We start from the raw sequence: 21,624 nt of genomic DNA, 5'->3' as shown, positions 1-21,624 counted from the left end.
CTCCGGGGGCGGTGACTCCAGCACCGCCCGGCGCAGCCCATTCCGGTGTCCCTTTTGCGCAGAAATTCCTCCCAGTGTCCAACCCAAACCCCGCCGGGCTCCGGTCTCCTTTCAGGCAGTGATAAAGTCCTCCCTAAACTCCTTTTCTCTGGGCTAAACAACCCCAGTTCCCTCAGCCGGCTCTTCCGGCACCGCGGGGCCCTGCCCGGAACGGCACCGCACGGAACGGCCCGGTATGGCACCGCACGGCCCGGTATGGCACCGCACGGCCCGGTATGGCACCGCACGGCACTTGTGCTCCAGCCCCTTCTCCAGCCTCCTGGCCTTCTCTGGACATTGTCCAGCACCCCAGCGCCCTTCCTGAGCCGAGGGCCCCGGACCGGACACAGCAGCGGAGAAGTGGCCTCAGCCGGGCCAGTCCAGGGGAAGAATCATTTCCCTGCTTCTGTCGGTTATTTAATGAAGCCTTCCCCCAGCCCGGCCCAGGCACACAGCAGGCGTTACTTAGACAAAGGTGTTTATTCAGACCCCGCTGACACAAGCTCACCGGGGGGAGCACGAGTGGAGCTCGGGGAGTGTGCGGATCCCCGGGGGGAGCGTGCCCAGTGCTGGCTGCAGGCTGCCCCGGCACGCTGCTCCTGGCCCCGCTGGGTCTCCACTGCCCGCACTGGAGGCAGCTCCCCTGCCCAGGGAATGCTGCACACAGCGTGGTGACACTGCCCAGCTCCCCTGCCCAGGGAATGCTGCACACAGCGTGGTGACACTGCCCAGCTCCCCTGCCCAGGGAATGCTGCACACAGCGTGGTGACACTGCCCAGCTCCCCTGCCCAGGGAATGCTGCACACAGCGTGGTGACACTGCCCAGCTCCCCTGCCCAGGGAATGCTGCACACAGCGTGGTGACACTGCCCAGCTCCCCTGCCCAGGGAATGCTGCACACAGCGTGGTGGCACTGCCCAGGGCCAGGCTACCAGCACGGGCATGGAGCCCCTCTGTGCTCCAGCTCCTGCAGCCCTGGGACACACGGTGGCTCTCACTCGGGCAGCCTGGCAGCACAGCAGAGATGGAGCCGGTGTTACCCACATCCGTCCCGAGGGCTGGCCCCGCGCAGGAGCACCCCGGCTGAATTTTGAGCTGCGAGGGTCCCACCTGCCCTCACCTCACAGGTTGGCATCATATGCTGCGTTGGTGAAGGTGCCCGGCGCTCCCAGGTCGCTGGAAGGCAAGCACAAGGGTGTCACCTTGGGGAGTGCAGGAGTGTGTGAAGGGCAGGGGTTAGCACCCCGCCAGTGCTGAATGATGCATTCTCCCGTATAAAAACAGCCCCACGCAGGCAGGTCTGGGTGTCAGCAGGATGAACACAGGGCTGTGACAGTCACAGGGCAGAGCCACCCTCCTGCAGAGCACGGCTCTCACCTGGTGGGTTTCAGGAGCTTCTTCTTCTCCTCTGGTAACAGTGTTGAAATGTCCATGGGGATAAAGCACACAGAAAAGAAATAACCAGCTCTGTTTAGTGAAGGTCATGAGAAGCTGCAGCAGCAGCATCTGAAATTGAGCAGAGTTTAGCAAGCATGGGGTGGGGCTGCTTTAACAAGCGTTTGCTGCCTTCCTCAGAGTGATTATCTGGCTCTACCCTCCAAACCTGGCTGCTGACACTGAGCTGGACAAACTGCCCAGAACCCAAGCAACTCAGCAGATAAAACATGTGAATGGAGGCAGTCACACTGTTAAACTCTCCTGATCTCCCCAGCCTCCCCTGGGACTGTGACCACCTTGCCCGAGAGCCCCTGGCCAAAGCTAGGGTGGGCTGCAGGGGGCATTTCTGTACCTCTGTCACTGAGCTTCCTGGCAAGGAGGGCAATGAGCCCCCCAGAGAGCACAACACCAGCTACTGCCAGCGCTGAGCCGCTGCTGTAAGCCAGGACCTGCTTTAGGACGGCACCATCCTCTGAAACAAAGCCACAGAGCCACCCGTTAGGATGTTCTCAGGGCTTCACAGCCCTGGGGACTCCCTCTCCACCACATTCAAGATGTGCTTGGAGGAAAGCTGGAACCTCGGCAGTGCCAGAGGAGCTGGGGGGTCCCGCTGTACCTGCACAGACAGGGGGATCCCTGGTCCAGTTCCCCGTGGCCTCACACCGGAGCATCTCTGCTCCCATCCGAACAAACCCCTCCTGGCAGGAAAAGCTGCACGTGGAGTTGTAGCTGAAGTTCCCGTGCAGGTGAGAGCAGCTCAGCTGGCCTCTGCTGGGGGGAGCCAGCACTGGGCAGCTGATGGCTGGAGATAAAGCACAGCAGGAGCATCAAGAGGACAGGACTGAAGGCAGTGGGATGGGGACATGTGGGCTGGCAAGCCAGGGGATAAACTGACAGCCCAGGGTGCCGGGGAGAGCACTCTGCTGCAGCAGAGCCCTCCCAGACGTGTGTGAGACCACAGGATTTACCTTTGCAATGCGGGGTGTCCCCGGTCCAGGTCCCCGTGGCTGTGCACTCACGGCTCTCTGGCCCCATCAGCACAAACCCTGCCTGGCAGGAGAAGGCACATGTGGAGCCAAAGGTGAAGTTCCCATGGAGGTGGGAGCAGGCAGCCTGGCCCATCTTTGGAGTGCTCAGTGCTGCGCATTTGGTGGCTGCAAGGGTAAAGAGGCAGAGCTCAGAAAGGAGCCAGGGAGACTGCACTGCTGGGACCTAGGGGCTGGGACACGTCACAGTGTCACCCCACAGGCAGTGACACCCTGAGCTGTGGCAGCAGCTCTACCTTCACATCTTGTTTCATCCCCAGTCCAGGTCCCTGTGGCTGTGCACTCACGGCTCTCTGGCCCCATCAGCACAAACCCTGCCTGGCAGGAGAAGGCACATGTGGAGCCAAAGGTGAAGTCCCCATGGAGGTGGGAGCAGTTCAGCTCTCCCTGCTCTGGAGCTCTCAGCACTGGGCAGGTGATGGCTGCAGGGACAGAGAAACACTTTGAGCAGGAGTCTGGGGACTACAAGGCTAAACTGTTGGAATGAAAGGACAAAAACACTGGAGAATATTCCAGGGTGAGCCAGAGGGCTGTGACACCTCTAGCAGCAGCTCTACCTTCACATCTTGTTTCAACCCCAGTCCAGGTCCCCGTGGCTGTGCACTCACGGCTCTCTGGCCCCCTCAGCACAAACCCTGTCTGGCAGGAGAAGGCACATGTGGAGCCAAAGGTGAAGTTGCCATGGAGGTGGGAGCAGTTCAGCTCTCCCTGCTCTGGAGCTCTCAGCACTGGGCAGGCAGTGGCTGCAGAGTGAAGAGGCACACATCAAACAGCAGCTTGGGAACTGGGAGACTAAAATTCTGGGACCAAGGGGCTGGGGAACAGCACAGTGTCACCCCAAAGCTAGTGATGGCCATCACTCCAGCAGCAGCTCTACCTTCACAGCGAGGGGTGTCCCCAGTCCAGGTCCCCGTGGCTGTGCACTCACGGCTCTCTGGCCCCATCAGCACAAACCCTGTCTGGCAGGAGAAGGCACATGTGGAGCCAAAGGTGAAGTTCCCATGGAGGTGGGAGCAGTTCAGCTCTCCCTGGACTGGAGCTCTGAGCACTGGGCAGGTGATGGCTGCGGAGTGAAGAAGCACACTTCAGGCAGGAGCTTGGGGACTGAGGCTGAACTCTTGTAATGAGAGGAATAAAAAGAAAACATCCCAGGGTCTGCCCAAGGCCTGTGGCACCTTGAGCAGCAGCTCTACCTTCACATCTTGTTTCATCCCCAGTCCAGGTCCCCGTGGCTGTGCACTCACGGCTCTCTGGCCCCATCAGCACAAACCCTGCCTGGCAGGAGAAGGCACATGTGGAGCCAAAGGTGAAGTTGCCATGGAGGTGGGAGCAGTTCAGCTCTCCCTGGACTGGAGCACTGAGCACTGGACAGGTAATGGCTGCAGGGACAGAGAAACATTCAAGGGGGAGCCAGGGAACTACATGGCTAAAGTGTTAGGTGTCTGAGAGACTGGGGAAACCCTAGAGTCACCCCACAGGCAGTGACACCCTGAGCTGTGGCAGCAGCTCTACCTTCACATCTTGTTTCATCCCCAGTCCAGGTCCCCGTGGCTGTGCACTCACGGCTCTCTGGCCCCATCAGCACAAACCCTGTCTGGCAGGAGAAGGCACACGTGGAGCCAAAGGTGAAGTTGCCATGGAGGTGGGAGCAGTTCAGCTCTCCCTGCTCTGGAGCTCTCAGCACTGGGCAGGTGATGGCTGCAGGGACAGAGAAACACTTTGAGCAGGAGTCTGGGGACTACAAGGCTAGACTGTTGGAATGAAAGGACAAAAACACTGGAGAATATTCCAGGGTGAGCCAGAGGGCTGTGACACCTCTAGCAGCAGCTCTACCTTCACATCTTGTTTCATCCCCAGTCCAGGTCCCCGTGGCTGTGCACTCACGGCTCTCTGGCCCCCTCAGCACAAACCCTGTCTGGCAGGAGAAGGCACATGTGGAGCCAAAGGTGAAGTTCCCATGGAGGTGGGAGCAGTTCAGCTCTCCCTGCTCTGGAGCTCTCAGCACTGGGCAGGTGATGGCTGCAATGGGAGAGCAGATCTCAGAGATAGGATAGATGAGATTAAATCTCATGATTCAGGCTGAATCCAAATCAAATCTTACCCAGACTCACCTCTTCAAATCTGTAGTTGCTGCAATGATTTTTCTGCCCTACAAGTGATTTTGTTGGGGGGACAAAGTTGCTGCTCTGCCAGAGCCCTGTTTATCCCTTTCAGTACCCTGGGCCAAAGCCCCTGGGAGGAAGGACCACAGCTGCTACAGTCCCATTCACCTCCCTCCCTTTCCTGGAGCAGAGACCAGCCTCTGTCCTTGTCACAGCGGCAGGAGGATGGCTTTGGGTGTGTAACCCACGGCAGTGGCTAAACAACTCTGGTTGTGCCCAGAGTGTGTTTTGCTGCATGCCAGGGCAATACCCAAGGTTTTCTGGGGTGAGTGGCTCTGCTGCCACCAAAGGTCAGCAGGGCATTAACACCACCCAGCCCAGCAGAGACAGACTGCATTCGCTGCATCTTCTGCTTTCAGACTGACACCAAGCTCTTTCCTGGGTGGACTTTTCCTTTCCTGGCTATTTTCCAGGCAGTTCTGGTTGCCCAGAGTCCCCAGAGGTGCCTGTTGGTGAGCATGCTGTGCAGGTGGGAGCAGCTGACCCAGCCCCTTTGGGGCAGGCAGCCTTGTCCCTCTGTCCTTGCAGCACCATCAGCCTTGCTTGCAGCCTTGCTCTTGTTTCTGGAGTAAGCCCAGCTGGCAATGCTTGCTAACACCATTTTGTTATCAGCACAGGCAACCAACTGACTCATCTGACTGTTTGTAATAAAACAAAAATCAATCATATTACAGCCAGCAGAAAAAAAACAACAAGCTGGGAAAGCAAGCCCCTGGGAGCTTAAAAAGCCTGGAGCACACAGGCTCAGCCCAGCTTGCTTGTGGGGATTTTCACAAAACTGGGAGCCAGCTCCTGCCCTTGCCCCTGCTGGGGATACTGGTTACAGAGCAGTCTCCATCCCTGTTCCCCTTAACTGCAGACAGTTTTGCTGCTCTCAGCTACCTTAGGTCCTGGGTTGGACCACAGACCCGCCCTGCACAGGCAGCAGCAGCAGCACTAACTCAAGGCAGGCTTCTTTTAAAAAGAATATTTATACAAAGATGCTGCCCACCCCCATTCCTTCTCACTACAGAGGGTCCCCATCTGTGTCCCATGTCTGCTGCAGTCCCCCACCCACCCCGTCCTTGTGCAAGGCTGCAGGTGTACCACAGAGCAGTACAGGAAAGGTGGAGTGAGGCTCTTGCACCCCCAAAAAGCCTGGCAGTTCTCTGGGATGCCTGGTGCCTGGCTGCAAACCCTCAAGCCACTGAAGGAAGACTTTCTCTGCCCCTGCAGCATAACATACCACAGCTTTCTCTCCTGTGTGGTTTCCTGCCACACTCTGTCCCTCCCAGCTTATTTCTAACGTCATTTCTTGAGTCCTTATGCCTGTTGAATGTGTCCCACCCCTGCCAGGATACACCCTTCCCCTGGCTGTGGGACAGCAGCCCCCTTTCTCTTTCCCAAGATGCCAAATGCCTTCCCAAGGCAGATCAGGGTGGGCTAGGGCAGAGAGACGGTGCCACAGGGTTGACAGAGGAGCCAGGACACCATCCTGACCCCGTGCCTGGTGCACACAGGGTGCTGCTATCTGAGTGGGACTCGTGGCCACTGGGACAGCCAGGCAGAACAGGGCCTCAGCTCACAGCTGCTCTGCCCATTGCAGCTCCCCAGGGAATCCCACTTCTCATGCAGCACCGGGAGATGCTTCCTCAACAGGTAAGGGCACAGCAACACTTGCCCGAACAGCATTGGGCACACGGGGCTGGTCCCCCCAAAGCATCAATGCTGCATCCCAGCTGCAGGGTCCCTGTCAGCCCCCGCCAGGCCCTACCTGTGCAGGTGGGGATGTCTGCTGACCACTCCTGGGAAGGCAGGCACCGCAGCACGGCCGCCCCTCGCCGCTCAAACCCCTCGGGGCACCCAAACTGGCAGCTGGAGTTGTAGCTGAAGTCTCCGTAGGGATGGCTGCAGCTCACGGTCACTCCCTCGGGCTCCAGCTTGGCACACTGCACAGCTGGGAGAGACACGGTGCCACGGCCCGTTTGGAGCGGCAGAACCCTGCTTTGTCACCCCAAAGGGACAAAGGGAGGGGTGGGGATGGGTGTCTCACCATCCGTGCACTCGGGGCCCTGGAAGCCGGGGTGGCACTGGCAGCGGTAGCTCCCGATGGTCTCCACGCACTCGCTGCGCTGGCTGCACAGCGAGGGCTGGCAGGAGGCTGCACACGCAGGGCAGGACCATCAGCAGCTGCTGGCCACCCTGCCGAGGTGCCCAGCCCACCCTGCCGAGGTGCCCAGCCCACCCTGCCGAGGTGCCCAGCCCACCCTGCCCAGCTCTGCACCGCGGTCCCCTGCTCACCCCGGTAGCACAGCGCCTTTTTCTTGCGGCTGCAGGGCTCGTCGTTCCACTTGCCGGCCTGCTGCGGCCGCTGGATGTAGATCTCCACGCAGTCCTGGTTGGAGCGGCGGTTGTTGGGCTCCCCCAGGGCCCAGTTCTCGGCCTCCTTGCTCAGCGCCTTCCTGGTGCCCACCCAGGTCCAGGTGCCGCCCAGCTTGCGGATGCCGATCCAGTAGTAGTGCTTGTGGTAGGGCAGGCTCCTGTTGAGGTACTCGATCTCCTGCTGGTTCTGGATCGCCACCAGGTCGGTAAAGAAGGTCTGGCAGTAATTCCTGGCCTGCTCCCACGTGTAGTCCCCTTGGTCGCTGTAGTGGTACGTCCAGGCACCCACCTCCACCCACAGCACCGTGCCTGTGAGGGGGGACGAGCTCTGGGATTGATGCACAAAGGGTGGGAGCTGGGTCAGGGATGGGATCCCTTGGGACATGAGGGTGGGCTAAGCCTGACACCTCGGCCAAGAGAGGCCGGTGACGGGCTGGGTGAAGGGATTGGATGAAGGGACGAGTGTGGGTGAGAATGGGACCCTGTGGGTACACAAAGATCTGGCTGGATCAGGCATGGCAGAAGGAGCTGAGGACAGAGGGGATGGCACAGGCATGAGGAAGGTGGAGGTGACAGGGTGAAGGCTGAGATGGGGCAGGCAGAGCACAGGAGGCAGAAGAGCCCCAAGCAGTGATGCCAACCCCTCCTCCAGCACGAGGATTGAAAGTTCAGCCCCGTTCCCCACAAAAACTTCCCAAAGGGGAAAGCCCCACTTCAAGATGGTTCTGTAAGCACAGTTCCTTCCTGCGGTGCAGAAGCACACACTTCAGTTTTCCTGCTTTACCCTGCTACATGAGAGCCAGATTGGAGCAAGACAGAGCAGCCAGTGTGCCCTCACCCCCCAAAAGCACTTGGACCCCAACCTGCTCATCTGAGACAGAGATGGTCTAGAGTCTTGTAAAACTCGGTGTTGCAAAACAAGGTCTTTCAAAAACAAGCTCACATCATGGCCATGCCCACCAGGCAGGGAAAAGCCAGAAAGTAACTGGAACCCACACCCAGAAGTGAAGGGCACTTTGCTGAAACCCTGCTCTTATTTACAGCATTTCACACCACAACTTTATGCAATCAAAGGCTTTTAGCCACAGAAAGAAGCTTCCTCCATTCTCCCCAGGAGCAGCTATCTCCACAACTGCAGAAAGTGATGTGGGGATATCATATCTCCATCAGTGCAGAAAGCGAGATGGGGATCAAAGGCTGCTCCAAACAACCAGCCTGGCTTCCTCTCGGAGAGCATTCTCACACTGCAGTTAGGCAAGGATCTGGGCATTGCAGATTAGATGCAAATACACATCTTCTAAAGTCTAATTAGGGCTGTACTTTGGTCCATTGTTACACGTTTTTTGTAAGTAATTTCCCATAATTTATCTGGTTTTTCTTGTGAAAGAGCAAACTATTCTCTTTGTTCAACAGAACTGAAGCTGAGGAAAATGTAGTTCTCTCTTTACCTTTTGGGAATTCGGGGCTGCAGGACAGGAACTCAGGGCACCCTCTGGGAGCCTGCCCCATCCTCAGCTCCCACCACCCTCCTCCTGGCCCCTGCTGCTCCCCAGCACAGCTCAAGGCAGCTGCCTGCTACCCTCACACAGCCCATCCCCAAATTTGACATCTGCTCCATGTCTATATCCTCCACATGCTCTCCTCCTACCTCCTTCCTTCAGCTCCACCAGTTACACCCTCCCTGTGGCACAGCTCATCTCCCCTGTCTTGTGCTGCCTGTCCCTGCCCCAGCTGGTGCTGAGCCCCCAAATGGGCCATATTTTCCTGTGTTTTGACCCCTTGGCTCCCGTGGCAGCCCTGATACCTCTTCCCTCTGCAGCTGAGGTGCCTTTGCCTTTTTGTTTTCTCTCAGAGCCAAATCTCAGCCTCCTCCTGACACTTCTGCACTTGCCTCGTTTCTGTTCCTTAGCTCACTCACTAAGGTTCTTAGGATAATAATTCAGCTCACAGAGGATTCCCAGGGACAGAGCACCAGTAGGTTTTGCTCTGTGCAATGCCAGCCTGTGAAGGAAATATCCTCCAGACAGCAAAAGCAGATGAGTTTCTATACTGCCAATGTCAATGAGGCGCTCTAGCTGTGTGTGGTGCTGCCCCAGCTGTGCTGTGAACCCTCACACCCCTGGGCCCTGGGGCTCCATCCATTTCCAACTCCCCAGCACGAGCGTGGGTGTAGGCAGTGGGTAGAGCTGCCCCTGCCTTTCCCCGGTTCACAGGACTGCAGCAGCTGCCACACTGCATCTGGGGAACCAAACATCCTGCAGGGAGCTCAGCCCTGGCCGCCCCAGGGGAGCACAGTGTGCCCCGAGGCAGCTGCCACAAGCAGGAGCGGCTCCCTCCCAGCCCAGGGGGATCCAGCCCTGGGGCTGTGACTGATGAACCCCCAAAATAACAATGCTACATTTCTCCAGTTTCCCAGAGCTGCAGAGCCCTTGGCAGCGGGGTCACTGAGCGGGTGGGGGTGGCTTACCCCATGCGAGGGCAGCGATGGCCAGGCAGGTGCCAGGAGAGCCCAGGAGAGTCCGCGTCCTCCCCGCCGGTCGCCGTCCCACAGCAGTGCCCTGGCACGGAGGGAGACGTGAGCGTGCACATCCCAAGGGTTTCACACGTGCACCCCACCTCTGCCAGGCAGTGCTGGCTCACACAAGGGCAGTGCCCCGTGGCACTGGCACGCAGGCACACGCGGTGCTCCCAGCCAGCTACCAATGTGCTGCACCAAGGGCACTTCACTCCTGGGGAGCCCCTGAGTCCTGTGCCCCCCCTGAGCCCCTTCCTGCCCAGCCAGGCTGGCATCTGCCTCTGCCTGGCAGTGCCCGGTGTGCCCGGCAGTGCCCCTGAGCTTGGGGTCACTCGGGCAGGCTGTCCCTGGGGCAGCCTGTGTGTCCCACAGCCCCCAGCTGTGGTTCCTGTCAGCGCCTGCCCACAGCCCTGCCCTCCCCTGATCCCCTTGTCCAGGCAGGCCCTCAGTCACCCCCAGGAAAGGAGCAGGATTTACCATGCCAGAGCTGTGATCACAGCGTGCCCAGCCAGCGGCAGCTGTCCCTCGCTGGGCAGTGCTGCTCACGCTTCCTCCGAGCGTGCAGCACATCCCTGCCTGCCCCTGGCCTCTTCCCCTCCCACCCCAGCCCTGCTTCCAGCCCACATCCTGCCCCACACCCCTGCCTCCCCTGCCACAGGGCTCTCCAGCCCCAAGAAACCCCTCTCTGAGCCCGGGGCTGCTGGGGAACAGTGGGGTCAGCGCTGGCCACGGTCCTCACGGGACCTGGCTTGGCAGCAGCCCCATGGCATGGGACTTGGCTGCAGCCCCACTGCCACGGGGACATGACAGCCACAGGAGACGAGCCACAATGAGCCAGGCTTGCCCGAGCACCCCAGGAGGAGGAGGAGGGGCCCCTGAAAAGTGCTCAGCCTCAGCCCAGGACTCCCAGAGCACCGAGACCTCTCTGAGCCACCGTGTCCGTGTGGCAGTGCCACGCTGGCAGAGGACAGAGGAGGCTGAGCTGTGCTGAGGTCCCTCATGGGCTGAGTGGGAGCGTGGCTCACAACCTCCCAGCTCCAGTGCCAGATGCTCTCCTTGCATGCAGGCGTTTTCCCCTGGCTGTGAATCTTCAATACCATTTATAAACAAACAACAATTTGTTATATTTGTTATTTGTTACAAAATTACTTACACAACGTATTTTTCTGTCTTTAGCTTTAAGTCTTTATGAGAAAGGTCCAGGAATATGCCAGAGGAACTTCCCCCTGACTTATTAACATCCTTTAGGAGCTTCCACCAGTGTTTCAGGAACATGTCTAATTGTGTCCACCTCCCCTTGGATCATTATAATCATTATAAATCTTTTCTTACCCCGTCCTTCTCGTAAGTAGAATTGCCTTGGCCAGGTTTTCTGCAGCAATTACTCTGCTCACTTCCAGCTAAAGCCAAACAAGAGCCATGCAGGTCACATGAATTTTCCAGTTCCAAAGAATTTGATGCTGCTCCACCAGGACTCATTCTAGACAAAAGGAGGAACCCATTCTGCAAGAGCCATAACCCATTACAATTACTTTATCACTGGCCAATATAAATGAACTTTGTTTCCTGTCTCTGGATATCTTCCTTGAAAAATGATTTAATGCAGTTGTCTCTTTCTGTGGAATTGCTGAGTGTGTGTATGCAGTAATTGAGCAGCACTTGCTCTCAGCACTGTCTGCTGCGAGTGGGCGGTTTGGGAAGGAGGGAGCAGCCAGGCAGGCAGAGAGGCTGAGGGGCAGCTGCTGGGAAGGAGAGCAGCTCCAGGTGCTCAGGGTCGCCTCTGCACAGTGACACACCGCTGGGACTCAGAGGGATGTTCGTGGGTACACGGCCCCGGGCCAGGGCAGGCTGTGCCCCTGCCAGTTTCACTTCTGCTGCAACCCAACATGGTAGGGCAGAGCAGTAGAAAAAAAATAATACTCCCGCCTTTGTTTTTGTAACTACAAATAGTTGTTGGCACTGCTTTAAAACGGAATCAAGGTGTCTGAGATGCAGAGGCTGTTGCTGCTGCAAAGACAGTACGTGACGGAGTTGGAGCTCTGTGTGGTGCCCGTGCCTGGGCTCAGAGAGGGGCTCCTACACGGCAGGATGGATACTGAGCCTTGCTTCGCAGGTAGAGGGAAAAGGTGCACACGGCAGGAGGGAGAGAAAAGCCGAGCCAGCTCTGCTGGGAGCTGGTTAATCACTAGGAACCCCCTCACATCTCAGGTTCTTTCCAAGGCTGCCTTCCCTGGAAGGGATTCCAGGGAATCCTGCAGGGCAGGTGCTCCTGCTGGATTCCTGCTGCTCTGCCGGCCAAGGAAGGGCCTGAGCCTGCGTGAGCCGTGTCGGGATTTCCCAGCTGTCCGGATGGCACAGCCATCCCTCCGAGGGCACAAGGCGAGCTGCCAGCCAGGTACGGGGACACTTTCCCGTGCCACCTCCGCACCGTCCCTCTGGGCTCAGGCAATGGAGAGCTCGTCCCTCGCCGTGCCCGTGCTGAGCAAAGAGCCGGGGCGGTGCTGTGGGTGCCGCAGAGCCGAGCACAGGCTGTGCCTCCGGGGCAGGGCAGAGGCTCCGGGCCCGGGCTGGCACTGCCCGTTCCCCTCCTTGTGCAATGTCCCCGCAAACCGCACAGGAACCGAGTCACCCCTGCCCGGCCCGGCTGCTCCCGGCGATACGGGGGCACCTTCCTGGGGGCTCAGCAGCCCGGGGGGAGCACCCGATCCGGCCCGACAGGGCTGTGGGGACACACACGCCTGCGTTCAGCTCCGCTGCTGCCATCCCTGCATTCCGCCCTGGGGACTCGGGCGGCTCTCCCTGAGCCTTGAGAGGCGTCTCCTGAGCGCGGGCAGGAGATTCCCTTCCACCACAGGTCCCCAGACAGCGCTTGAGCCGAAGGGTGTCCCTGAGCTGCAGGATGCCCTTGGGCAAGTCTGCCTCCACCCTCTTACCAGCTCCTGCCCCGCCTCAGGCGGCACCTGATAAAATCTTTCTCACGATTTGAAAGCGTTCGGACACCGGGAGATGCATTAAGAGGCTTGGAGGGACCGAGATAGTCGCAAGGATTAGCCAGGACCAGAAATCCAGGGGCAGGTACCCTGTACCCCCCACCCAGAGGGACCTCGAGGCATTGGGACAGCCCTGGCTGTGGAATAGAGGGGTAGCTTTGGGCAAATCACTGCTGCCCACCCTATCCAGACCCTCTCGGAGATGTCTCTTTGCCCTCAGCTGTAGGACAGCTCTCTGCCTCCTGCCTTTCACTGCGAAGCTGGTGATGGAGCAGGAATCACTGGGGATCACCGCCCCCCGGGCCCCCCTGCCCGTGCCGCCCGCCGGCTCCGGGCGCCTGGCAGCAGCCACACGAGCACGGCACAGAGGAGGCTTTGCCAAACAGGATGCCTGGGGTACAGAGAACACTGACATTAGCTCACTGCTTGGGTGATAGGGCGTAAACGAGTTCCACCCGGGGAATCCCGGGCGGCACCTCTGCCCTGCCAGCGAGGCACAGGGTGGGTACGGGGTGCTGGGGGGCAGCTGCAGGGACGTGTCCAGGGGCAGCCCTAAGTGACAGCCAAACCAGCCAGCCTACAGCTCCTAGGAACTGCTGTGCCTGTGCCCTGCCTGGCTCTCCATGGCACTGGGCATCCCTGGAATGCTGAGAAGAGCCACTGACCCACCTGGCCCCGAGCCCATCCTCTGGCAGGACCGCGGTACCAGCCACACTGGCCTGGCGTGGGGGCAGCCCAGGCACGGGAGGCACTGGCAGCCAATGGACCCTGGACACCACCAGTGCTTTTGTCACACGTCTGGTTTAATGCAGGGATTTCAGCCTTGTCTCACATGGCAAACACAGAGCCAGGCTCCTCTGCCTGTCACCTGTGTCCCCGCTGTGTACTATCGCCTGCTCCCCTCCCCGGGCAGCAGGTGAACAGGCTCAGCACCAAGAGCCGTGTCTCTAGCCAGGGCTGCAGAGCAAAAGGCATCCTCTCCTCTGGCCAGCAAATCCTGAGGCATCTCCCCCAGCAGGCACCGTGCCCAGCTGTGTTTCACCCAATACAGAAGCAACTCTGAGGACGTTCTTCACCTTCTGGCAGGCCAGGGCTGAGCTTTCATCTTCTAAAAGTTCCTCTCATCTTTCTCACCTCCCAGCTTCAGCACACTGTCTGGCTTGGCTGCTGCCAGTGATGCAGCAGGCACCCTCCTGGTTGATGATTCCCCCCTGGGATCTTGGTTACCTTTCTGCTCCAAGGAGTTATCGTGTTGTCTATTTAGATTAGTGATTTATTATCTTCAGGTGGGGCATGGAACATGTTTTAAAGTCTTTTTTATGCCTCATCCACCTTGCTTGTGTGGATCTGCAAACTGCCCTGTCTGCACTGCCCCAGCTGTTGCAGAGTGCTGGGCTCTGCCCATGCAGCATCCCTTGGAGTGCATGCAGTGACAGGGCAGCCCCATCTGAATCGCTGCCTCTGTGGCCATCCAGCTCTCCATGCACAGGGTGAGTGGCCCTTGCTGAAGCTGGCTCTGCCTGAGAGTCCTGATTCCTGGGACTGCAAACCCCTGCAAGAAAGAAACAAAAGCTAAAATAATGAGGGGAGGGATGTTGCTAACCACCTGTTGTCACCTTTGAAATTAATTCTTACTCCTGTGACTTCTTGCAGCTGTGCTTTAAGAGCGAGATGGTCACAGAGAACAATTTAACTGCGCTTCATCCGTGGGCAGAGGGGTACAGGCTCCTTCACATCCAAGCAGCCAAAGCAAAAGGTCTTTTCTGCACTTTTCTGTTGGGAAATGGCAAGGCAACATAAGCAGTGCTTTCCTAGCTTCTTTTTATTTGCATTTGCCCTTAAGGAAAAGGACTCTTTTGCAGAGAGGCATTTTGGGAGGACTCACTGGCCCGACAGGAGGTGAGGCAGGAGGTCCTGTGCCCCCCATCCCTGCTGCCCTGTGAGACTGGGGTGGCCCAGCCCCGCTCCGGCACCGTACCTGGCTCCTCGGGGCAGGGCGCAGCTCCCCGGGCTGCCCCGCTCCTCTGCTGCCTCTGCGGCGGTCACACCAATGTCACCCCGCTGTCACCCTGCTGTCACACCACTGTCACACTGCTGTCACCCTGCTGTCACACCAATGTCACCCCGCTGTCACCCTGCTGTCACACCACTGTCACACTGCTGTCACCCTGCTGTCACACCACTGTCACACCACTGTCACCCTGCTGTCACCCTGCTGTCACACTGCTGTCACCCCGCTGTCACCCTGCTGTCACCCTGCTGTCACACCGCTGTCACCCTGCTGTCACACCGCTGTCACCCTGCTGTCACCCCGCTGTCACCCTGCTGTCACCCTGCTGTCACACCGCTGTCACCCTGCTGTCACCCTGCTGTCACCCTGCTGTCACACTGCTGTCACCCCACTGTCACCCCACTGTCACCCCGCTGTCACCCCGCTGTCACACCGCTGTCACCCTGCTGTCACACTGCTGTCACCCCACTGTCACCCCACTGTCACCCCGCTGTCACCCCGCTGTCACCCCGCTGTCACACGAAGGCTCCCCGCTGCTCTGCACGACCTAGAAACCCGCTTGTGTCCTCCAGGCACCGAGCTCCTGGGGCAGCGGCGCGGGGCCGGGGGCAGCGTCCTTGCCGAGGGCCAGCGCGCAGGGCCGTGCTGCCTGTCCCCTGTGTCCCCCGTGTCCCCTGTGGCCCCCGTGTCCCTGTGGCCCCGGGCCGGCACCGTGGGGCTGCCGGGGGCCGCTGTGCCCCGTCCATTGCCCCTCGGGCCGTTGCTGTCCACGATGAGGCGGAGAAGGCCGGAGCCAGGGAAGTCCATGATGAGCACTCCCCAGCGCACGGGCTGCCCGCGGGGCCGCAGGTGCTGCCAGCAGCGGGGGTTCACGAAGCGGGCCACCTCCTCGGGCCACGTGAAGAGCCCATTGCCGGAGCAGAAGGTGAGGTACATGGTGGCCGGGTCTCCTCCGGCCGCCTTCTCCAGGTGCCGCCGCACCCGGGCCCACTTGCGCTCCAGCGAGAGCACGTTCCAGGCGTCGCTGATGTTCAGCCGCTCGTAGGGGATGCCCAGCACGTCCCGAGCCAGCGCCTCCAGCACCACAATCTTCCCTCGCACCTGGCCCAGCGTGGGCACCTCCTCCCGGCACCACACGCAGCCCTGTCCCTCCTCCAGCAGGCAGCGGCGCAGCTGGGCAGCGAAGCGGGCCCGGGGGAGGCCGGGCAGCTCCTCCTTGATGCGCATAAGCACGGCCTCGCCGGGGTGGGCGCGGAGGAAGCGCAGGGTGCGGCGCAGCACGCCCCGCAGGCTGGCCCGCTGGAACGTGCACAGGTGGTAGATGCCGAGCTCGCCCCGCCGCAGCTTGCAGCGCACGTCCAGAAAGCGAATGCCGGCCGCCAGCTGAGCCTCCAGGCCCCAGCTCTGGCACCGCAGGCGCCGGCCGCCGAACAGGCTGAGGGAGTCGTGGGTGCCGGGGATGGAGAGGCGGGACAGGGGCAGAGCGTCGGGGAGCTCCGCCATCCAGTCGGGGCAGCAAGCTGCCGGCTGGGGCGCGCAGTCGAAGGCAGCGCTGCGCCGGGACCAGGTCTCCATGCCAGCGGGAGAGCGGGCACCCCGGCACCCGGCTGGCACCCCGGAGCCCTGCCGTGGAGGAGAGGAACACCATGAGCGGTGGGAGCGTGGTCCCCGTGAGTCCCGATCCCGCCGTCCCCAGTGGCATCCCCAGCGTACCGTGAAACCCTAGAGCACTCCGTACCCTGTAAGGTACCACGGGCGCCCCGTACACGTCGCTGCCTTTACTTCTGTGGCACTGTACGGTTCCCCTGCCGCTCTCAAGCGCTCGTCCCAGTATCCCCGCGCCCCGGTAGGCCCCAGCTCCCCCTCGTTCACCCACCTGGCTTTGCCTGTGGCTGCGGAGCAGAGCCCGGTGGGCAGGCAGGTTCCACACTGGCAGGTGGAACGGGATGCCAGCCATTAAGCCGGGGACAGTCATGACGCGCGTCCTGCCTCGCAAGCGGCACGTGCACCTGGGATTCATCCTCAGCCCTCGGCCAGGGAGAGCACTTGACAGACACACCAGGCTGGAAAACCACCCGGCTGATCCCGACATCAGCCATTCAGGCCTCTGCACCTCCCTCCCCAGGAATCAGGACAAACGGGATCGTGGTGCCGCGGGGCCCCTGGATGCTGCCCAGGGGAGCGGCCGTGCAGAGCCGCGGGTGCCGCACGCCTGCTCCAGAGCTGTGTCCCGGTGGCACCTGGAGCACCCCAGTGATGGCTGTCCCTGTCAGAGGCACAAAGCACAGGCAGTGCCCGGAGCAGGGCTCCGTGCTTGCCGGCACACCCCAGGACCTGCTCAGCGGGAGTTCCCAAGGGAGTGGGCTTCATCTCCTTGTTCCTCAGGCACCAGGGACTGCTTCACGCTGGAGTCACTGCAGGGCTGTGACCCGCCTCCTGCCCAGGGGACACAGCTGCCGGGCACCCCGGTGGGCAGCACACACTGAACCCAGCGGGGTTTGGAGAGGAGCCTCCGGGCAGGTCACAGACCCCTCCGAGCATCCCTCCAACTCACATCCCCTCCGCCCGAGCGGGGCGGGCAGCGGGATCCTCGGGGTGTCCACAGCCGGCACAGGCCCAGGGGCACCTTCCCTGCGCTGAGCGGGGGTCCCTGGGGCTGCCCCCGCCCCGGACAGCCCCGTCCGGGCCCCGGGAGCTGCCCCGCGTCCCCGGGCACGGAGTGCCCAACCCTCGGAACCGGGACCGGCCCTGGACCTGTCCCTGTCCCTGTGTCTGTGTCTGTTCCTGTCCCTGACCCTGTCTCTACCCCTGTCCCTGTCCCTGTCCCTGTCCCTGTCCCTGTCCCTGTCCCTGTCCCTGTCCCTGTCCCTGTGTCTGTTCCTGTCTCTGAACCTGTCTCTACCCCTGTCCCTATCCCTATCCCTATCCCTGTCCCTGTCCCTATCCCTATCCCTGTCCCTATCCCTGTCCCTGTCCCTGACCCTGTCCCTATCCCTGTCCCTATCCCTGTCCCTGTCCCTGACCCTGTCCCTGTCCCTGTCTCCTGTCCCTGTCCCTGTCCCTGTCCCTATCCCTGACCCTGTCCCTGTCCCTGTCCCTGTCCCCGGCCCTGTCCCTGTCCCTATCCCTGTCCCTGACCCTGACCCTGTCCCTGTCCCTGTCCCTGTCCCTGTCCCTGTCCCTGTCCCTGTCCCTGTCCCTATCCCTGTCCCTGTCCCTGTCCCTGTCCCTGTCCCTATCCCTGACCCTGTCCCTGTCCCTGTCCCTGTCCCTGTCCCCGGCCCTGTCCCTGTCCCCATCCCCGTCCCTCTGTCCCTGTCCCCTCTCCGTGTCCCGGTCCCGCCCCGGTCCCGCCCCGGTCCCGCCCGCTGCTCTGGCCATGGCGGCGGGCGGCGGCCGGAGCTGGTTCGTGCTGGGAGCCTCGGGGGAGACGGGCCGGGCTCTGCTGCGGGAGCTGCTGGCCCGGGGAGCCTTCGCCAGGGTCACACTGATCGGGCGGCGCCGGCTGAGCCTCGGAGGGGCCGAGGCGGCCGTGGTGAGGGGACAGGGGACAGGGGACAGGGGACAGGGGACAGGGTACGGGGGACGGGACAGGGGACAGGGTACGGGGGACAGGGGACAGGGGACGGGGGAGAGGGGACGGGGGACAGGGGACAGGGTAGGGGGGGCGGGACAGGGGACAGGGTACGGGGGACAGGGGACAGGGGACAGGGGACAGGGGACGGGGGACAGGACAGGGTATGGGGGACAGGGGACAGGGGACAGGGTACGGGGGACAGGAGACAGGGGACAGGGGACAGGGGACGGGGGACAGGGGTACGGGGGACAGGGGACAGGCCAGCCCTGGTGGCAGGGACAGGGGACAGGCCAGCCCTGGTGGCAGGGACAGGGGACAGGGGACAGGCCAGCCCTGGTGGCAGGGACAGGGGACAGGGGACAGGGGACAGGCCAGCCCTGGTGGCAGGGACAGGGGACAGGGGACAGGGGACAGGCCAGCCCTGGTGGCAGGGACAGGGGACAGGGGACAGGCCAGCCCTGGTGGCAGGGACAGGGGACAGGGGACACTGACCCTCGGTCTCCCCGCAGGAGCAGGCAGTGGTGGATTTCGAGCGGCTGGGCGAGCACGCCGCCGCCTTCCAGGGACACGACGTGGGCTTCTGCTGCCTGGGCACCACCAGGGCCAAGGCTGGCGCAGTGAGTGGGGACACCCCTGACCCCCGGGCGAGCGGGGGTCCCGCTCGTCCCCTCCCCTGCCCCGCTGACCCTCCTGTCCCCCGCAGGACGGCTTTGTCCGTGTGGATCGGGACTACGTGGCGCAGGCAGCAGAGCTGGCGCGGGCAGGGGGCTGCAAGCACTTTGTCCTGCAGTCCTCCCGGGGGGCAAACGCGCACAGCCGCTTCCTCTACCTCCGTGTGAAGGTGAGGGGGCGGCTGGGGTGGGCTCCTGATGTTCCTGCAGGAGTCACAGGGTGCTGGGATGCTTGGGAAGGAAGCAGGAGCTGAGGTCTTGAGATGCTAATGGCTCTGGGGGTCCTGTGCTGCTGCGGGACCAGGGAAGGGGCTGGCTGGAGAGCCGTGCAGCTGGCTTCTTATAAAGCAGCACAACACCTGCATGCAGCGTCTGTCTCCCTCCTCAAGCTCCAGAAACATCTGCTGGGGTTTCTAGCCCAATAACAGCTCCCCAACCCTAAGCTGGGGTGGCTTCACAGCTCTGTGGGGAGGCCCAGGGCGGTGTCCAGGTGAGACGTGAACTATCCTGCGATGGAAGGATCGCTCCCCAGGGACACCACACCCATCGCAAAAGCTTTCTTCTCCGTGTGTTGTGTGCCGCAGCTCCCAACAGCTGCTGGACTCGGAGCTGCCTGCCAGCATCCTGTGCCGCCTGGATCTGTCCCCAGGCTGGATGCTGAGCCCGGCCGCTCTCCGGAGCATCCTGCTGCAGTTTTGCCTGGTGGATGCAAGGGTGCGCTGCTGACCTGCGCTCCGTGTCCACCACGGGCCGCGCTCCTGCCCGGGGAGCTGATCCCTGCCTGCCCCGTCCCAGCTTTGTGCTGGCATTAGTGCCATCCTGCAGCTCTTTCCTGCCCGTTCACGGGGTGTTACAGCAGCAAGGATGGTGCTTGCAGTCATCCTTGTCTCCTTTCATCCTGCCTGGCTGTTCTGACAGGGAGAAGTGGAAAACCTGGTGCAGGCTGTTGGTTTTGATCGCTGTACCATTCTCCGGCCAGCGTGAGTAGTGGTGGAGGAGGGCGGGCACAGGGTGGAGGGTTGCCAGGGCAGCAGGGAGATGCTTCACTGGGAGATGGAGGAAGAGAAAGGATACATGAGGGCAGGGCTGGGGAGGGAAGTGGAGAATGCCACCGGCTGCAAATGCAGCTCATGGATGAGTGGACTGCTTCCCAGTGCTGCAGGGAGCAAGCTCTGCATTTCCTATGGCCCATCCCAGTGCCAGAGCCATGTGCCATGCAAGGACAGGAGCCTTGGGCTGGAAGCACAGGTCAGGGCACATAGGTCAGAGCTTATCTCCAGATGGACCTTGGCCTTCTGCAGAGGGAAAACTCACCTGTGTCCTTTCAGCTGTACTGTGCTCCTGCTACCTAAGAGAACTGGAATTCTGCTTTCATCAGCACAGTGGGGAAAGGAGTTTAGTGTCTGAGGGCTCAGCTCTGTCACGTCCCATGACCCTGCAGAGCCCCAGAGCCCGTGTCGGCTCGGGGGGCCCTGGTGCAGCTGGAGACCTCAGTCTGTTGCAGGCTGACCCAGCTCACCCCCTTGCTCTGCAGGGTGCTGCTGTGCAAGCGCCAGGAGTCCCGGCCCGTGGAGTGGATAGTCCAGCAGTTCCTGGGTGCTGTGGCTCGGGTGTTCCCCACCGCTCACTCGGTGCCTGTGGACACGGTGGCCAGGGCTATGGTGGCCTGCGTGCTGCAGCCAGGCCAGGGGAAGGTGGAGGTGCTGGAGAACGGGGCCATCCATGAGCTGGGAAAGGCAGTGCCAGGGCAGGGCACATAGAGCAGAAGGGATGGCGGGCAGGAGCTCGGTTCACCCTTCAGATGCTCTCTGGGCTGGGGATGAACACACGCACGGGAGAGGTGTGGGGTGCTTGCGTGGCTAGCGTGGAGCCAGAGGTACATCCACCTCTCTGCACGGTGGCTGATTCTGTCAAGGGATCAAAATGCAGGTGCTGGCTGCTGGGTGAGGATAAACAATGTGCTCTGCTGCTGGATCTGTGACACGGGTAAAGATGATGTAACCCAGGCCTTGAATAAAGCCCTGTGACCGATCCGGTTGTGCCGCTTTGTGCTGAGGTAATCTCTGTCACCCACGCACCAGGAACCCAGGCCTCGTGTGCTCAGCTGGTGTCACTTGAGGGAATGCTGACGGGCAGGTGACAGGCACAGGACAGCAGAGCAAGGCAGCGTGTGGAGGCTGCACCTCACAGAGCACACGGTGGCACCAGTGCTGCTTGGATAGCGGAGCCCTGGAGGCTCTGCCTGCAGCAGCTGCCTGCAGACACTGCTGTCCTCACCTGCTCAGGGGGCAGAGGGACTGCTCTAGGGACCTTCTGCTCACACCTGGGCTGCCACTTGGTGCCTGCAGTCACAAAAACACCGTGCAAATACTTGCAAGTGCCTGTGTCTCTGGGCTCTCCTTCGGGGCACAAATGAGCCTGAGCCCCGTGTTCCCGGGAGTGCAGGAGATGAGGCCAGCCCTGTGCACACCTTGGAGGGGGCTTGCTCCTGCCCAGCTTCCTTCTGTGGGCGTGGAGCAGGCACCAGCAGCAGTGCAGTGTCCCAGGCACGGCCCTGGCTGTTCTCAGGCCTCGTGCTCGGGGTCGAGGAACTCGGTGGCTCCTCAGATGGGACGCAGAACATACGTGACTCCCAAATTCCCTGCTGGCCAGAGTCCCAGTGCTCCGGGTAACACTGCTTTCCAGGATTTTCTCTGACCTCATCCACGGCTCCTGTGTCACTGACTTGGATGTGGCAGATGGAGAGAGCCTAGATCTCATCTCCTCCTCCTCCACATGCCTTTCCATCGTTGGGTTGGCCTCAGCAGGTTGGTGGA

The 21,624-nt window shown here is 61.2% G+C and overlaps 3 protein-coding genes and 1 long non-coding RNA gene across 4 annotated transcripts; 1 reads left to right on the top strand and 3 right to left on the bottom strand.

The window, feature by feature from the left end:
* Positions 1–504: 504 nt before the first annotated feature.
* On the bottom strand, positions 505–10,109 carry LOC102106390 (P-selectin). Its single transcript, XM_014257620.2, has 17 exons — positions 10,037–10,109; positions 9,512–9,602; positions 6,964–7,353; positions 6,716–6,823; positions 6,437–6,619; positions 4,355–4,540; positions 4,034–4,219; positions 3,715–3,900; positions 3,399–3,584; positions 3,079–3,264; positions 2,758–2,943; positions 2,444–2,629; positions 2,092–2,277; positions 1,828–1,947; positions 1,416–1,446; positions 1,159–1,214; positions 505–1,045 (listed from the first exon to the last, which is right to left on the bottom strand). Exons 1-16 carry the CDS (start codon positions 10,037–10,039, stop codon positions 1,160–1,162), a joined length of 2,469 nt encoding a protein of 822 aa, XP_014113095.2. The 5' UTR covers positions 10,040–10,109; the 3' UTR covers positions 505–1,045; position 1,159.
* Positions 10,110–13,356: 3,247 nt separating this feature from the next.
* On the bottom strand, positions 13,357–14,953 carry LOC106628455 (uncharacterized). The gene is made up of 3 exons (XR_001331845.2): positions 14,528–14,953; positions 14,185–14,322; positions 13,357–14,101 (listed from the first exon to the last, which is right to left on the bottom strand). It is a non-coding gene; the product is annotated as an uncharacterized LOC106628455 (long non-coding RNA).
* Positions 14,954–15,048: 95 nt separating this feature from the next.
* Positions 15,049–17,355, bottom strand: LOC106628453 (uncharacterized). Its single transcript, XM_014257518.2, has 2 exons — positions 16,437–17,355; positions 15,049–16,183 (listed from the first exon to the last, which is right to left on the bottom strand). The coding sequence occupies exons 1-2, from the start codon at positions 16,650–16,652 to the stop codon at positions 15,065–15,067; spliced, it is 1,335 nt and encodes a 444-aa protein (XP_014112993.2). The 5' UTR covers positions 16,653–17,355; the 3' UTR covers positions 15,049–15,064.
* Positions 17,356–17,915: 560 nt separating this feature from the next.
* On the top strand, positions 17,916–20,839 carry HTATIP2 (HIV-1 Tat interactive protein 2). Its single transcript, XM_005528720.3, has 5 exons — positions 17,916–18,095; positions 18,647–18,754; positions 18,841–18,978; positions 19,727–19,788; positions 20,343–20,839. The coding sequence occupies exons 1-5, from the start codon at positions 17,940–17,942 to the stop codon at positions 20,566–20,568; spliced, it is 690 nt and encodes a 229-aa protein (XP_005528777.2). The 5' UTR covers positions 17,916–17,939; the 3' UTR covers positions 20,569–20,839.
* Positions 20,840–21,624: the final 785 nt, after the last annotated feature.

This window comes from Pseudopodoces humilis, chromosome 10 (genome assembly GCF_049639895.1).
Source record: "Pseudopodoces humilis isolate 2021_Gansu_Grassland_sample_001 chromosome 10, ASM4963989v1, whole genome shotgun sequence".
Lineage (NCBI taxonomy): Eukaryota > Metazoa > Chordata > Aves > Passeriformes > Paridae > Pseudopodoces > Pseudopodoces humilis.
Note: the sequence above shows the minus strand (reverse complement) of the source record. Positions and strands in the feature narration are given on the sequence as shown.

Coding starts and splice junctions, on each gene's coding strand:
- LOC102106390 (XM_014257620.2), bottom strand. Junction 6,824..6,963: donor AAAGGCGCTGTGCTACCGGG/GTGAGCAGGGGA, acceptor CTGCGTGTGCAG/CCTCCTGCCAGCCCTCGCTG. Junction 2,944..3,078: donor GGTTGAAACAAGATGTGAAG/GTAGAGCTGCTG, acceptor CTGTCCCTGCAG/CCATCACCTGCCCAGTGCTG.
- LOC106628453 (XM_014257518.2), bottom strand. CDS start 16,652: ATGTCGGGATCAGCCGGGTGGTTTTCCAGCCTGGTGTGTCTGTCAAGT. Junction 16,184..16,436: donor GCAGCCACAGGCAAAGCCAG/GTGGGTGAACGA, acceptor CCTCCACGGCAG/GGCTCCGGGGTGCCAGCCGG.
- HTATIP2 (XM_005528720.3), top strand. CDS start 17,940: ATGGCGGCGGGCGGCGGCCGGAGCTGGTTCGTGCTGGGAGCCTCGGGG. Junction 18,755..18,840: donor CCAGGGCCAAGGCTGGCGCA/GTGAGTGGGGAC, acceptor TGTCCCCCGCAG/GACGGCTTTGTCCGTGTGGA. Junction 18,979..19,726: donor TCCTCTACCTCCGTGTGAAG/GTGAGGGGGCGG, acceptor CTGTTCTGACAG/GGAGAAGTGGAAAACCTGGT.